Consider the following 14,197-nt stretch of genomic DNA (forward strand, 5'->3'; position numbering starts at 1 on the left):
GATGACTGTTCAAGGCCTTGGAAACAGTATGTGGTTAATAAGCAGGCATGTTGGGGGACCACTGGACAGTTCAATCTGACTGTACCATAGTGAGTGCACAAATGAGAATACTGGGCAATGTAGGCTGGCACCCTATTGAGGAAAAGGTCTCTTCTAGCCTCTCTGTTTATAGCTTTTGACCTCCACTGTCTGCTTTTTATTTTCCACACTTTGACAGAATTAATTTCTAAAGTGTAAATCAATCATTTTATTCCATTGCCCTTTGACTTTGCGTTTTGTCTAAAGTCCCAGTTCCTTGGAATAACATGTAACGCTCTCCGTGTTCTGTCCCTTGGCCACCCTATGGTCTCATTTATTTATCTGAAACCTTCTTATCTAAACTTACAAAAGACTTTCAGTTCAGTGACCACAGAATCTACTTTAAGCATTGCTAATGCTGCGTGTGCCTGGAACTCTTTTCCCTCCACAAAGAGCAGGGGCCATTTCTTCCTTAACCAAGAGTCCCTCTTGCCCAGCAGACCATGGCAAATAGAGGGGCTTACTAAACATTTGCTGAATGAATTGTGTAAATGGCAATAATTATATCTAAGTTAATAAATAGGTTAAAATGCCACTAGGTGAGCTTACAAAAACAGATTCAGTTCTGTATTTTTGGTAATAAGATTTTTGTGCTTTTCAATTTCTTTTGACTAAGGAAAGCCTATGTTAACTAAATGGATGTTTCAAAGAAACCTATCTTATGTTTCTTTCTACACTGATCTATTGAATTAAGCATAATTGTTTCTATTTTAGTTTTTTACATTTTGAGAAATGCTTTCCTAAATTGCATAAACCTTATTTATATTCCTATTTATATTTTCCCATGTGTTTCAGTTTCAAGCTTTAAGTGTCGAAAGTATGTGCAACTACCAGCTGGTCTGTGACAGTGACGTAAACTTGCAGAATAAAGAATCTGTGATCCAGTGTCTGCATATCTTGTCCTCCTTAAGGCTCATCATGCAGGTGGCTCTGCCGCAGGAGCACCTTTGCTGGATTATCTTCAATGGTATACACCAATGTATCTTATTTTCCATTGTGTCTTTCAGAAAGTTATTTAAATCCCAAGTTTGATGGTAACTTGATTACCTCGTGATTTAAAACATATGTATTTCATAATAGGATGGTTATGGTTTTTTTTTACATTTGTATTACATTTCAGTTTGTCCATAAATAGGGATTTACAAAACATGTCTTTGAGTTTTTACTGAAGGGAAGTTCAGAGACTGTGGGAATAATCACTTATGGATATATGCAAAGCAGGGGCCACAGGTAATGAGTAAATAAGAATGAGAAGAATCAAAGGACCACTGCAGGTTACATTGGTTCTAAGCATCACCCTCTCCTCAAACAACTTGGCTAGCGGCTTTGGCTTTCTACATAGTGACTTTCCCCTCTTACTTGTTTTTGAGTGAGGAGCTCTGAGGAACACATACACATACACACATATACACACACACACACACGTGTATATGTATACACATATATGTGTATATTACATATCTGTCTAAAGAAGTGAACCTTAGCCATAAAAATGTAACATTTGCTTTTCTGTATTTTAAAGTTACAATAAATCACTTACTGCATTATTCTCTGGATGATATATTCTTAAAAGGAAAATAATAATGACAGTGTGTTTGATGTATATAAAACCAGGGCCAAATAACTTCAAAGGGAACATATTGGATTTTCCCTCATCCATGACAACTGAAAGTATATTTTCTAGCCTTTTCCTTTTTCACCTACCCGAAATCATGTTTTGATATTTTGATTGAAATTAGACTTTATATTTGCTGCCAGAGATGAGGCCAACTTTGATGAGCTTTTTCAGTCCAGTGATTGGGAAGCTTTTGTGCCTGATCATCCTCAGGAGACCCTGCAGTTCCCTGAGTCACCACTGCCATCTCTCCACCCAAATTGCTCCCCCACCTTGGCAGGGACAGACAAATAAGGTGAAGCAGTTCTGTGCTCAAGAGGCAGTGACAGGCCCAAGGGCTGGGCCCTGTGGTCACTTTATTTGAGAGGTGAAAATGATGCATGATTCTTTGTCTTTAGTCCTTTTAAGATCACAAAATCTTCCCCCTAATAGTTTGTGTGTGTGTGTGTGTGTGTGTGTGTGTGTATATGTGTGTGTGTTTAAGAGATAAGATCTCACACTATTGCCCAGACTGGAGTGCAGTGCTGTGATCACAGCTCACTGCAACCTCAAATTCCTGGGCTAAAGCGATCCTCCGGCCTCAGCCTACCAAGTAGCTGGGACTACTGGTGTGCACAACCATACCTGGCTAATTTTTAAAGTTTTTGTAAAGATGGGAACTTGCTGTGTTGCTCAGGCTGGTCTTGAACTCCTGGCTTTAAGCAAGTGATCCTCCCGCCTCATCCTCCCAAAGTGCTGGGATTATAGGTGTGAGCCACTGTGCCTGGCCCCATAATAGTCTTAAAAAAATTATACTATTTTTGTATCCTTTATATCCTTTTCTTGGTGTGTGCTTTTTTAAAAAAAAGGTACACGTGGCATTGTAGTCTAGATTTTATTGTTTCCTAATTTTTTTTTCCCCACCAAATACTGTGGTTTTAGAATCTAGCCAAGTTCCTTTATATAAATGTAATTTGTTAACTCTGCCTGCTGAATGTATTCCAGAAGATATCCATACTGCCCTAGGGATGGGCACCTGGTTTGCCCTACCTCTCTAATTGCACAAATAATTCTGCAATGAATATCCTTGCACATGTCCTTTTATAGATAGACCTGTGGGAGAGTTTTCTGGGATCTATGCCCAGGAGTAGAATTGCTGGGTTTGTGGGAGATACATATACTTAGTTTCACTAACTACTGTCCCTGTTTTAATTTATTCATCTGAAACTTACTGAATGCCTACCATGTGCCAGGCATTGTTCTAGGTGCCAGGGACACAGGAGTGGACAATAGATAAAAACCCTGTTACCATGCTTACTTCTAAAGCAGGGAGATGATAAACAAATAAATAATGTCAGATGGTGATGAGTGCTATGGAGAAAAATAAAGGCAAGAAGTAGGTAGGGAGAACAGGGGCTAGGCTGGGGGTAGGCTGCAATTTTAAATAGATAGAATGGTCAGGGAAGGCCTCACTGAGATGACGGTTAACAAAGGCCTGAAGGAGTTTGGTGAGTGAACCATCTGGATATTTGGGGGAAGGGCATTTTAGCTGGGGGATTAGAAAGTGCAAAGACCCTGAAGTTTTGACAATTTGGAATTTAAGTAGTCCAAAATACATTTGACTAAAAATGTCAAATGTATTTTGATAATTTGACCTTTTGATAATACATTTGACCTTTTCAGTTAGACAACTTACTCTATTTACTTTCAGTTGACTATTATACACATATGCCCTGGGTTTCTTAAGATATTTACCCAATCTTGGTTCTTTTATAAAATCTAAGTGGGTGTATGGATATTGGATTATAACTTACTTCTTAACTAACCAGAGCCCAACTAATTTAGACTCTCAAATAGATTATTTTGGTGGTGGCCATCTTTGATGAAAAGGAGTCACATGACCAGGCAATAAACTCATATTAGGGATTTGGTTAAAAATGAAACAAAGCAAACTTCTAAAAATATCCTGAGATCATGAAGATTCAGTCTATGTTCCATCTTTTACCATTTACTCTCTCGTTCTGGCTTTTGCAGTGGGAATTTGAGAGCCATGCCAAGATCCTGCACTATCAAAGAAGGATTCAGTTATAGTCAGAACATATTAGGGCTGGAAAGGTTAAAGGCACATTTTTGAAATACAGAGGGCCCTTGTCATTCTTGAGGGCAGTCTCCTAAGGCCTTCTTAAGTTCCCCAGTTCCCTGTTACTGATGTGTTTGTACAGGGTCCTGGCTGACACCTGCACCACATGTTTTGTGGAGAGGCATGTGTTTCCTGTGCATATCCTGACTCGGTGACTATTTTTTTTCCCTACAAAGAAACAGTTATGCATTTTTATTTTTATAGATTAATAGTAGAGGTCAACAAAGCCAACTTGAGATAAGTATGCTGGGCTTGAGCTGCTACTAATTGAATAGTTTCTTCCCCCATGGATCTTAAGTGAAATAAATACTTATCAGGGAAGCAGTCACACAAAGAATGCTGAGTTCTTGAATGTTAAGAACCAATTGCATTCTCTATGAAGTTTATGGTGCTATATGCATTTAAGTTTAAATTTTATTCAATTTTTTTGTCACTGATTTGTGTAATGAATGTTTATGAGGTGTGTTTTCATCAAGTGATAGTTGTTTTGGTACAGATTCTGCTTTCTCAGAAGCTTTTAAAGTTTAAATGTGAACATAAGATTCGTAATTGTTCAATTTTGACGGTCATGAATATTAGATACTTTGTAGAAAATATTTCCACTACCTGTCATTACAATTACATGCCTTTTTAAAGCATGTTACCATCTTTTGGGTACGTTTATAGCTTGATCAAGTCCTATGTATACAAAGAGATGTTTGGTGATGTTGTTTCCCGCTCTTCCTCCAACCCTGCATTTTATCTTCATTTAATTAATGGTTTTACACAAAAGCGTATCTGAATGATCTTGCTTAAGTGTTGGAAATTCCATTTTTCATTAGAGTATTATATGACATACTTTAATAATGGGATGTGAGTCTGTGAATGAATAGGATACAAACTGTTATGCATTATGATTTTTAAATTATGAGTTTCCTTATTGAGTATTGTACCATGCTGATTTAATATGCATTCTAATCTTACTTGGAAGTAAATCTTTAGCTTTTCCAACTGTAAGAAAACCATGGGACTCAATGCCGTCTTATATGAATTAATAAAACCACAGGGTACATAAATTATGCCACTAAAAATATTCTTTTGTTCAATATATTTCAAAACTTAAATTGCCTTTAAAATGAGACTAAAAGATTCCTGTGTCGACAGATTTAAAATGTGGCTATGTTAGTTATTTTAATGATGTTGTCTGTAAGTTATAAGAAAAATTATGGTGATTATAACTCTCTATCATTATCAGACTTTCTCATGAGGTCACTTGTTTTGGGAACTATGGAGTTAAACCACAGGAACTGGAATATAAAATTTCCATCATTAGACTGTGTAACATGTTAACAATCCTTTTCTCCATCTAGGTACCATTTACATTTACACCATTTGCAGAAAACTGATGGCCATAGGTCAGTCTTCCAAGGTATGAAATGTACTGACAAAATATTTTTGCCTATATTTCCTGATTTTCTTAAGGCTTTCATTACACAATACATTGAATGTTAAATAAAGAATATTTAATGAATTATACAATATAAAATTTAGTGAATATATATTATATAGTTTTGCTGTTCTTAGTTTTTCTTAAATAGTGATCACATGTAAAAATGTGGACAATAAAGTATTAATGAAAAGAAAGGGAATTCCTAAAATTGATAGGTATTCTCCAGTGTCTCTTTGTCTCTCAGATAGTCACACTTGTCACCCATGGTACTGGACATCTATGTGGTTACTATATCTCTAGGTAGGGTGACCATCCATCCTGGCTTGCCCAGGGTAGTCCTGCTTTATGCCTATTGTCCTGGAATCATTATTAATAGTGCCCTCTTTCACTCTTAAAAGTGTCCTGGTTTGGATGATAAACTATGATTACTCTATTTATGTCATGCTATAGAGCTTGGGTTTCATCCTCCTTGAAATGCTTGCACTTTACTTAATGCCTACGTGCTAATTGGGTGAATGAGCACTTAAACTCTGACCCAGTCACAAGACAAGGGCAAGGAGATTTTATTTTATAATAAGATTCTCACTTCCCAGTACTCAATGCTTAGTTTTGGCTTGAGGAAGTTGGTGACACCGACTTCCCTACAATGTTGTTAGCACTTTTGCTCTAGGAGACATATTTATTCCCTATATTCATTTTCCAGTTATTGGAATGAGGTCCAAGAAGGGTAAATATACTCCAGGTGAGACCCTGCTTGAGTTGTTGCTGGCATCTGCAACATGACTACTTTATTTTTCTTTATTACATGCAAAACCTTACCTTGAATATTCAGGAAAGATACTTTTTTTCTTATTTCTTCAAGCATAGCCAAATATCTTAAAAGTTGACAATATTTAAAAAATAAAAAATGGAAATAAAGATATTTGCATGCTCAATGCATAACATTGTGTGTTCTCTTTCTGTTTTGTTCCTCAAGTTAAAAAAAAACTCTGTTACTGTCAGTGACTTGAACTAGCTAGCTTTTTGAGTGTGAATTAAATTGAGGGGACACTGTCACATGTATAGTGTAAATTTGGCCTACAAACTATTCTAATGACTCTGCATTCAGTTCCAAATGATTTCCTAAAAAGAACTCGCATACTCCTGTTGCACTTGGTGTAACAACAAATACAGCTTCACAAGACCATCATAGTTTGGTCTGCTACAGTGTTTGCCTGCCAAAGCTTTGAAGGGCAGAGATATCTGTGCCAACATTTCACAGTTAGTGTTTGTACTTGTTAATGCTGAGAGAATTTTAATTTAAAGTGATAGTCATCTTAAAATAATTTCTTATTTATAACCTATGCAAGACATCTCCTCATATAATTTGAGTTTGTCTCTGACAAAATAAGGGGTGAGGGAGGATACTTCCGTGGTCGCTGTCTTGCAGGGTGGGAGTGAGAGGAGTGAGGGATGCAAGGACTGTGGGGTGGTAGGTTGTACAGTTGCCACCTGAAGATGAGGATGAAATTCTTTCAGCTTCTTTAATATAACAAGTTTCAAGGAAATTAATAATTTTCACCCAGAAATTCCCTCCCCCCTAGCTGGTAAGTTGATTCCTGAACTGAGGCTAAAAAGGGACTTGGGGGTCCATTTAATAGAGACAAGCCCTTGGAGGTCCCACTATGTCTGAGTTCTTCTGGGTCTGAGGGACCTGGATACTGTGGTGACTTTGGAGTTCAAGTCTCTTACAGCATGGACAGGAGTAGAAATAGACCTGGGATCCTCAGGCTGTTCTTGGTGTCACTCTAGAACAATCTAAACTCCCATTTTTATAGGATCTAGGCATTATGGCTACCCTTTGTTATTATTATTGAATCAGTACTATGTGCTAGGTACCATGGAAAGGGCAGTACCATCATCATTATCATTAACGTTTGTTGATTGAATGCCTACCGTCTATCAGGTATGCTTCTAAGCACTTTCATGTATTATCTCATTTAATCCTCACACCACCACTTTGAGAAAGGTGCTTTTATTACCTCCATTTTATAGATAAGGAAGCTGAGGCTGGAAAAAGTTAATTTGCTCAAGGTCACACATTAGTCACAGGTATACTGAGGCCAGAGCCAATGTCACCCTAGTGCCTCTAAACACCATTGTGATAATGCATGTCTATTGACTGTATTGAATCCTGTCATGACCCATCCTATTTTCGTTTTCCTACTCAAATGGAGGAGCTGTATGGAAGTGGTTAATGTTTTTTGGGACGACTCTGTATTCCTAAAGAGATCCTGAAGATCAAGACTAACCAGGGGCTATTCCCTAGATGGGAAACACTCAATTTAGTGCTGAGGCAGGTCACCAGCATAAATTTAGGGATTAGATAGAGGGAAGTCAGAGTTCTGAAACCTCTTTCACTAAAGACATATGACAATTTTGCTTTTGTTTGTGGAATAATCTGTAGTTTCTTCTGTGGCATTTAAAACTGTATAGTACTTAGGCTGGATGTGGTGGCTCACACCTGTAATCCTAGTACTCTGGGAGGCTGAGGTGGGAGGATTGCTTGAGATCAGGAGTTTGAGACCAGCCTGAGCAAGAGAGAGACCCGTTTCTACAAAAAATAGAAAAATTAGCTTAGCATGGTGGTGCATGCCTGTAGCCCCAGCTACTTGAGAGGCTGAGGCAGGAGGATTGCTTGAGCCCAGAAGTTGAAGGCTGCAGTGAGCTTTGAAGATGCCACTGCACTCTAGCCCTGGGGTACAGAATGAAACCCTGTCTCAAAACCAAAAAACAACCCCTTCCCCACAACAACAACAACTGTATAGTATTTAGCAAATATTAAAAAATACAATAGAATCCAGTCTAAGAAACTATTGGTTTCTGTCTCATTTTACTACAAAACTGAAATAGTTTGGTAAAGTATGCGGCTTGAATAGCTACTGTCAAATTATTTCACACACCATTACATAAGCTTTGAATCTCAACTTTGAAATTGCTTGTGTCTGTCTTCAAATGACGCAGCTAATATCAGTGAAGCTGCAGTGCCATCTGGTGGCTGAGCTGATTGTGTATGTTTTTCCTACTTGACACCTGAAACATGCTCTTGCTGGGCCCATATTTTAAATATGAAAATCATTTGGTTTTTCTAAGTTTTTTTTTTTTTCTTTTTTGCTATGAAGAGAGCAGTCCTGCTGTATCCCCTCATTTTTTTAATAGAAATAATTATATCTAGTTTTTACAGGTAAGAAAAAAATGCTACAAATTGAGTCATTTTTTGAAAATGGCTTTTCGTGTTTAAACTTGAAAGTTTTTCAGAACCCTAAGCGGTTTATGGTGAGCGTCTCCCCTTTGTCAAGGCTGCTCCGTGGAGTGGAAAGATCGCCATACTTGGGAGGTCAGAGACCTGAATCACTGCCCCAGCTCTACGGCTTAGAGCCGGTTTAGCCTCTTGGAGTCAAATTAGGCTACATTTAAGGTCCTTTCTGGCACAAAAATCTGTGATTTACTTTAATTCTAATTCTAAATCCAAACCCAAATATAATATAAACAACTGTTAACTGAAGCTATTTTTATTTGGAAATGTGGAATTTCTAGTGCCAGAAGTCCTGAGGGATTTTGGAAAGAGGTGAATTTAAAGGTAAATTTAAGTGGCTTAATCCCATATGGCCCAAGCCACAGCAATCCAAATGCAAAAATCCGAAATAGAGGTTGTTAGGGAGCTGTGGATGTGAGAAAAACTCAAGAATTTTTGGTGATTGCTAATTTCATATCGGTTCACAGTGTGGCAAGGTTAGCAAACAACAAGGACAGCAACAACAAAGCAGCAATAAAGCAATCTCAGGCTGACTTAGTAGAGGTACAGTGTCGAGAGCCAGGGACTGAGAGTGTTCACTGGGGCCTAGTCATACATGCTAAAGCGACATTGGCAACCCGGGGCGAAACCACAGAAGACTAAGCCTGGTGGAGAAGGGCAGTGCGGTTCTGTGAGGTATGGAAATGCTTGGGGATATTCATCCTGGATAGAGGCTTGAGGGAGAAGCAGGCTGCAAGCATGTTTTCAGATTCTTGGAAGGATATAATTTGGAAGTGAGTTTTGGATTGTTTTGTGTTGTTCCAAAAGGCCTAACTAGGACCAATGTACTGGAGGTATATCAAAATGGATTTTATTTTAGATTATGGAGTATATTTATGTTTAAAATTGCCTTCTGTTGCCATGTGGTGTGTTCCTTTTTACTGGCTGTAGGAACTCTTGGAGAGAGAAGTTGTGGGGCGTATGGTAGTAGTGCTTGTGATGAATATGGTGGTGGAGATGGAATTTAGATTCAGCGTTTTGATTCTATGATTGCTTGAAATATTTCCATATTTAGCAGCATGAACTAAAACTTTTATATGAAGGTCAGTCAGTGAGCAAATATTAATTGCATGTCTACATGTAATTGCATGTTTACATGCCAGATAAAGTTCTAGATGCTTGGGATATTTGCCAGACCTCAAACTATACTACAAGGCTGTGGTTCTTAAAACAGCCTGGTATTGGCACAAGTTCAGGGACACAGACCAGTGGAACACAACAGAAAATCCAAATATAGAACCATCCTCATATAGTCACCTAATTTTTGACAAAGCGGGAAAGAATATACTCTGGGGACAAGAATCCCTATTCAATAAATGGTGCTGGGAGAATTGGTTGGCCACTTGTAGAAGACTGAAACAGGACCCACAGCTTTCACCTCTCACAAAAATCAAATCACGGTGGATAACAGACTTAAACCTTAGGCGTGATACAATCAGAATTCTAGAAGAAAATGTAAGAAAGACTCTTACAGACATTGGCCTAGGCAAAGAATTTATGAAGAAGACCCCTAAGGCCATCACAGCAGCAACAAAAATAAATGAATGGGATACAGTTATGAACAAGACAAAGTCCCTTTCCTAAGTGAACTACATTCTAGTGAGATGAGCTTACATTCCAGTGGATAGCAAAGAATATTACAATTCTGTGTCCAACCCTGATCTACTTTAAATAGTCTCTTTCCCCTGGAATCAAAACTGACTAAATAGTAGAGAATTCTGGCCTTTTAGTCTTGTCTTTCTCTTAGTTTTCCACTGAGCTGCTTGCCCACGTCTTATATACACTGTCGTTGAGGGCTCCAAAGATGGTAATAGGGTCTGAATGCTATCAATGTTTTTCCTGTTTTTACTATTAAATACTATGTCAGTCTGGTGGGTTTGCTTTACATATATGAAGCTCCTGGACCTTTCTGATTTGCCTTTTCAAGGTGGGGTCTGACTATTGTTTTGCCTTAATGATTTCCTCAATTATTGAAGGCCTAATTCGTTATTGAAAAAGGGACTTTATTCTACTGTCCATATTTATTATCATTATTTGAGAATCTAGAATAATACTTGTTAGCTCTCCTGTGGCTTGTTCTGCTGACTTTGGCTTGTCTACTGAATTCGTTAATAATGCTTGGGAATATCTATTATGTACCTGATACTGTTCTAGGTGCTGGTGATACAAGAATGAATAAGGCTCTGTTCCTATTTTCAAAGAGATCACAGTCTAATTTTGGAATCACACATGTGAGCATGTTAATGCAATTGGATGTGACATATGATATATATTTGTATATAAAACATATGTGGATAATGTATATGCACACATAACACAGTAGAGATTGAAATGAGGCCATGGTCATTTCTCTCTAGGGACAACTAGTTCTCTTCCTCCTCCTTTTGCTTCTCTCTCCTCCTCCTTTTTCTTCATTGTCATTACCAAAGCTGACACTTACTATGTGCAAGTCGCTTTTGTAAGCATTTAACATGTATTAACTCATTTAATCCTCAAATATTCCTGTAAAATATTTACTGTTACCTCTATTTTGCAAATGAAGAACCTGAGGCACACGAAGTTTAAGTAAATTGTCCAAGGTAACACTGCCGGTAGTGGAAGTAGTATTTCAGCATAGTCTTGTGGCGCAGATAGAGAAAACATTCAGAGTAGAGACAGCAGAGTGAGCAAAGATACACATATTTGGACTAGTGAGATGTGTGGAATAGAAAGCATCTTGGAACATCTTTAAGTATATGGTATAAGGTCAGGAGTAATGGGCAAGGAAAGGTAGGGACTAGGTCATGAAGGGCCTCTGCATGCCCTACTAAATAAAGAACTTGTACTTTGTCATACAGGCAGTAGGAAGCCATGGAAATGTTTTAAGGACAAAAGTGACACCACCCAGTTTACATTTTAGGAGAGAACTCTGGTGGAGGGGGGGAGGATGTGTAAGAAGAAGGGAGGTGGTGAGACCAAAGACAGTGAAACAAGTGAGGAAGTATCCTAATGGTCCAGGGAGACATGTGGAGACCTATTTGGTTAAGGCTGCTATTCCCATGGATAGAATTTAGAATTTGAGATTCTGAGATATTTTGCTCACAGATTCTTATTTTCACCCCGGTAATATTTCTTACATTAATATGTGGTGTATAGACCACATTTTCTCTTTCTTATATTAAATCAAGCAAAAGGCAATATAATCCAATTACACTGTGAGCTTTTAGAATATTTTTGAAGAAAGACCAAAGATCGAAAAAGTTAACTTCAGAGTACATATAGTTAAATAATGTTTCCCAGTATAGTGTTTGTGGGAAAAATATGCCAAAAAAGAATTATCAATGGATTTGTATGGAAAAGGCATTCCGCTAGAATGGCACAAGATGTTGTTACACATGTTCCTATAGGCAGGCCAGTAACAATGGTGATCCTTTCCTGCTATTTTGTTTCAAATTGTACCTTGGGAATAATTATACTGTTAATGGGCACCATTTATGAAATGCTTATAATGTGTCAAATACCATCCTAGCACGTAATATGTACATTGTCTCTTTCTCCACAAAGCATTGCTGTTTTGTGATAAAATACCCATTTTACAGATGAGGAAATCGAGATCTGAAGAGGTAAGGTAATACATCCACTAGGTGGTAAAATTGGGACTGAAACCCAGGTTTGTGTGATTCTGATCTTGAACTGTTTCTATGAAGCATCACTGGCCCCAGGGTCTGAGCTTTTTCATTTTCCCTACCTCCTATACCAGCTATTTTTCAGAATAATACACTGGTTCCAGGCCAACTAATAACAATTGTATTGTTGGAGTTAGCGCCTAGATTACCACTGACATTCGATAAATATTTATAAAAATGAGCTGAGAAGTTTAAGGGGCTAAGAAGGAAGACATTGTAAAATGGCTAATTTGAGATTTTGAGTTCCCTAAATTATTCTTTTGCTTTTTAGATGCTTGTTTTTTTCTTGACTCATTGTTCATGGTATTTTTGTTTTAAGTAGTCAGAAACTTGTGCTTACAACTTATAATTTGATTACATTAAATAAAGCTATCATGATTAGCTTAAAATGAAAATAAATCCAATTGTACCCTTTGTTTTGCAGGCCTTAGAATATCTCCTGTGGGCCAGCGTATGTATGGAATCTTCGGTCCCGCTCCTGGCGCTCAGGTACCTGACATGGAGAGCTACCCTCTACGCAGCTGTCTGCCAGTGCTACTATGACTGCCAAGCCAGTGTTCATGGAGAGGTATGCTACTTTTTAATTCAGAGCATTCCAATATTTAAAAATACAGCTTATCCAGCATTTTCTACTTTAGATTCCCTTAAGAACAAAAAACCCCCAAAGAACTGAAATGAAGCAAAGGCAAAAGTTCAAGGGTATATTTGCAGAAATTTGCTTGGTTTTTCCACTCTGTTGATCTCTTGCTCTCTGTTTTGCTCTCTATTTTGTTCTCTATTAACTTCCACCTTCTTTGCTCCATTTCTGAATAAGATTTATGGTATTTTTTAATTAAAATTTTTATTTTGAATTGGCAAATATATATACTTATGGGGTACAATGCGATATTTTGATAAATGTATACATTGTGGAATGATTATATCAAGCTAATTAACGTATCTATCACCTCACATATTTATCACTTTTTTGTAGTGAGAACACATTAAATCTATTCTTTAGCAATTTTGAAATATATAATACTTTATTATTAATCATGGTCACCTTGTGGAAACTTCTACCTCCTGTCTTTCCATCCTCATTTTGCTCTTGTATACAAGCCACCTTCCTTCCCTGTTTAGTTTTGTATTCCTTGTCACTTACTATATTGTTGTCTTGCTTTTCTCTGCTAACCACCATTTAATACACTTTATAACCACCATTTAATACACTCTGTTTCTTTTCTTCCTTCTTGTCCTGTGTACCTTTTAGATTGCATACTTGAAATATAACTTAACTGGTCAGGGCTTCTATTGGTCTGTACAGGACCTCTGTGTACATTAAAAAGGGCGCCCTCTCTATAGTATATGGTACCTGGCTTGGTCAGTGGGTGGGGCCTTGGTGAGAATTAGAATTAGACACCCTTCCTTTAGGCCAACACAGCCCTGCACCAGGGTGCATGTGTTGGTAAGTGGAGTCCAGGCTAGATTTCAGCTTTCACTCAACACAGTTGGCTGGAAGGCTTGTGTAGGACAGCCTTCATAGCTGTGCGAATACCTGTTCATATCCTGTTCACAACTGTAAATAAATCATCTGTTCAGTTAATGGTTCCTTTATGCTTAGTTTTTCCTGCCTAAACTAATTCTGAAGAGTTGGATGGTAGTGGCCCATAGGCAGAGAAATAGTCTAATTCAACCATCGTAAGATATTTTTGTAGCCCAGAATACATCATATATGTATGAAACTAGTAGAAGCTCCTCATCACATATGAATAGTTAACTTCAGAGTACTAGTGGTGGCATATTTTGTCCTATAGCTATTAAAATTATCAGGGAGTGGAACATTTGTGTAGTTTTTTTAATTTCAAAATATTAAAGGGGTACAAATGTTTTTGTTACATGTGTAGCTTTTGTAAAGCTTGGAGTCAGGGATGTAAGTGTGCCCAACACCTGAACAGTGTTCATTGTACCTGTTAGGTAG

The 14,197-nt window shown here is 37.7% G+C and overlaps 1 protein-coding gene across 1 annotated transcript in view; it reads left to right on the plus strand.

Annotated features, from left to right (window-relative positions):
• CFAP54 (cilia and flagella associated protein 54) overlaps nucleotides 1-14,197 on the plus strand; it is a 282,672-nt gene that overhangs the window by 11,574 nt on the left and 256,901 nt on the right. Inside the window, exons 4-6 of the mRNA XM_069491252.1 lie at nucleotides 874-1,045; nucleotides 5,162-5,220; nucleotides 12,665-12,808. Of these exons, the coding sequence (XP_069347353.1) occupies nucleotides 874-1,045; nucleotides 5,162-5,220; nucleotides 12,665-12,808 (375 nt within the window). The remainder of the gene's footprint in view (nucleotides 1-873; nucleotides 1,046-5,161; nucleotides 5,221-12,664; nucleotides 12,809-14,197) is intronic.

The sequence above is a fragment of the Eulemur rufifrons genome, chromosome 16, assembly GCF_041146395.1.
Source record: "Eulemur rufifrons isolate Redbay chromosome 16, OSU_ERuf_1, whole genome shotgun sequence".
In the NCBI taxonomy this organism is placed as follows: domain Eukaryota; kingdom Metazoa; phylum Chordata; class Mammalia; order Primates; family Lemuridae; genus Eulemur; species Eulemur rufifrons.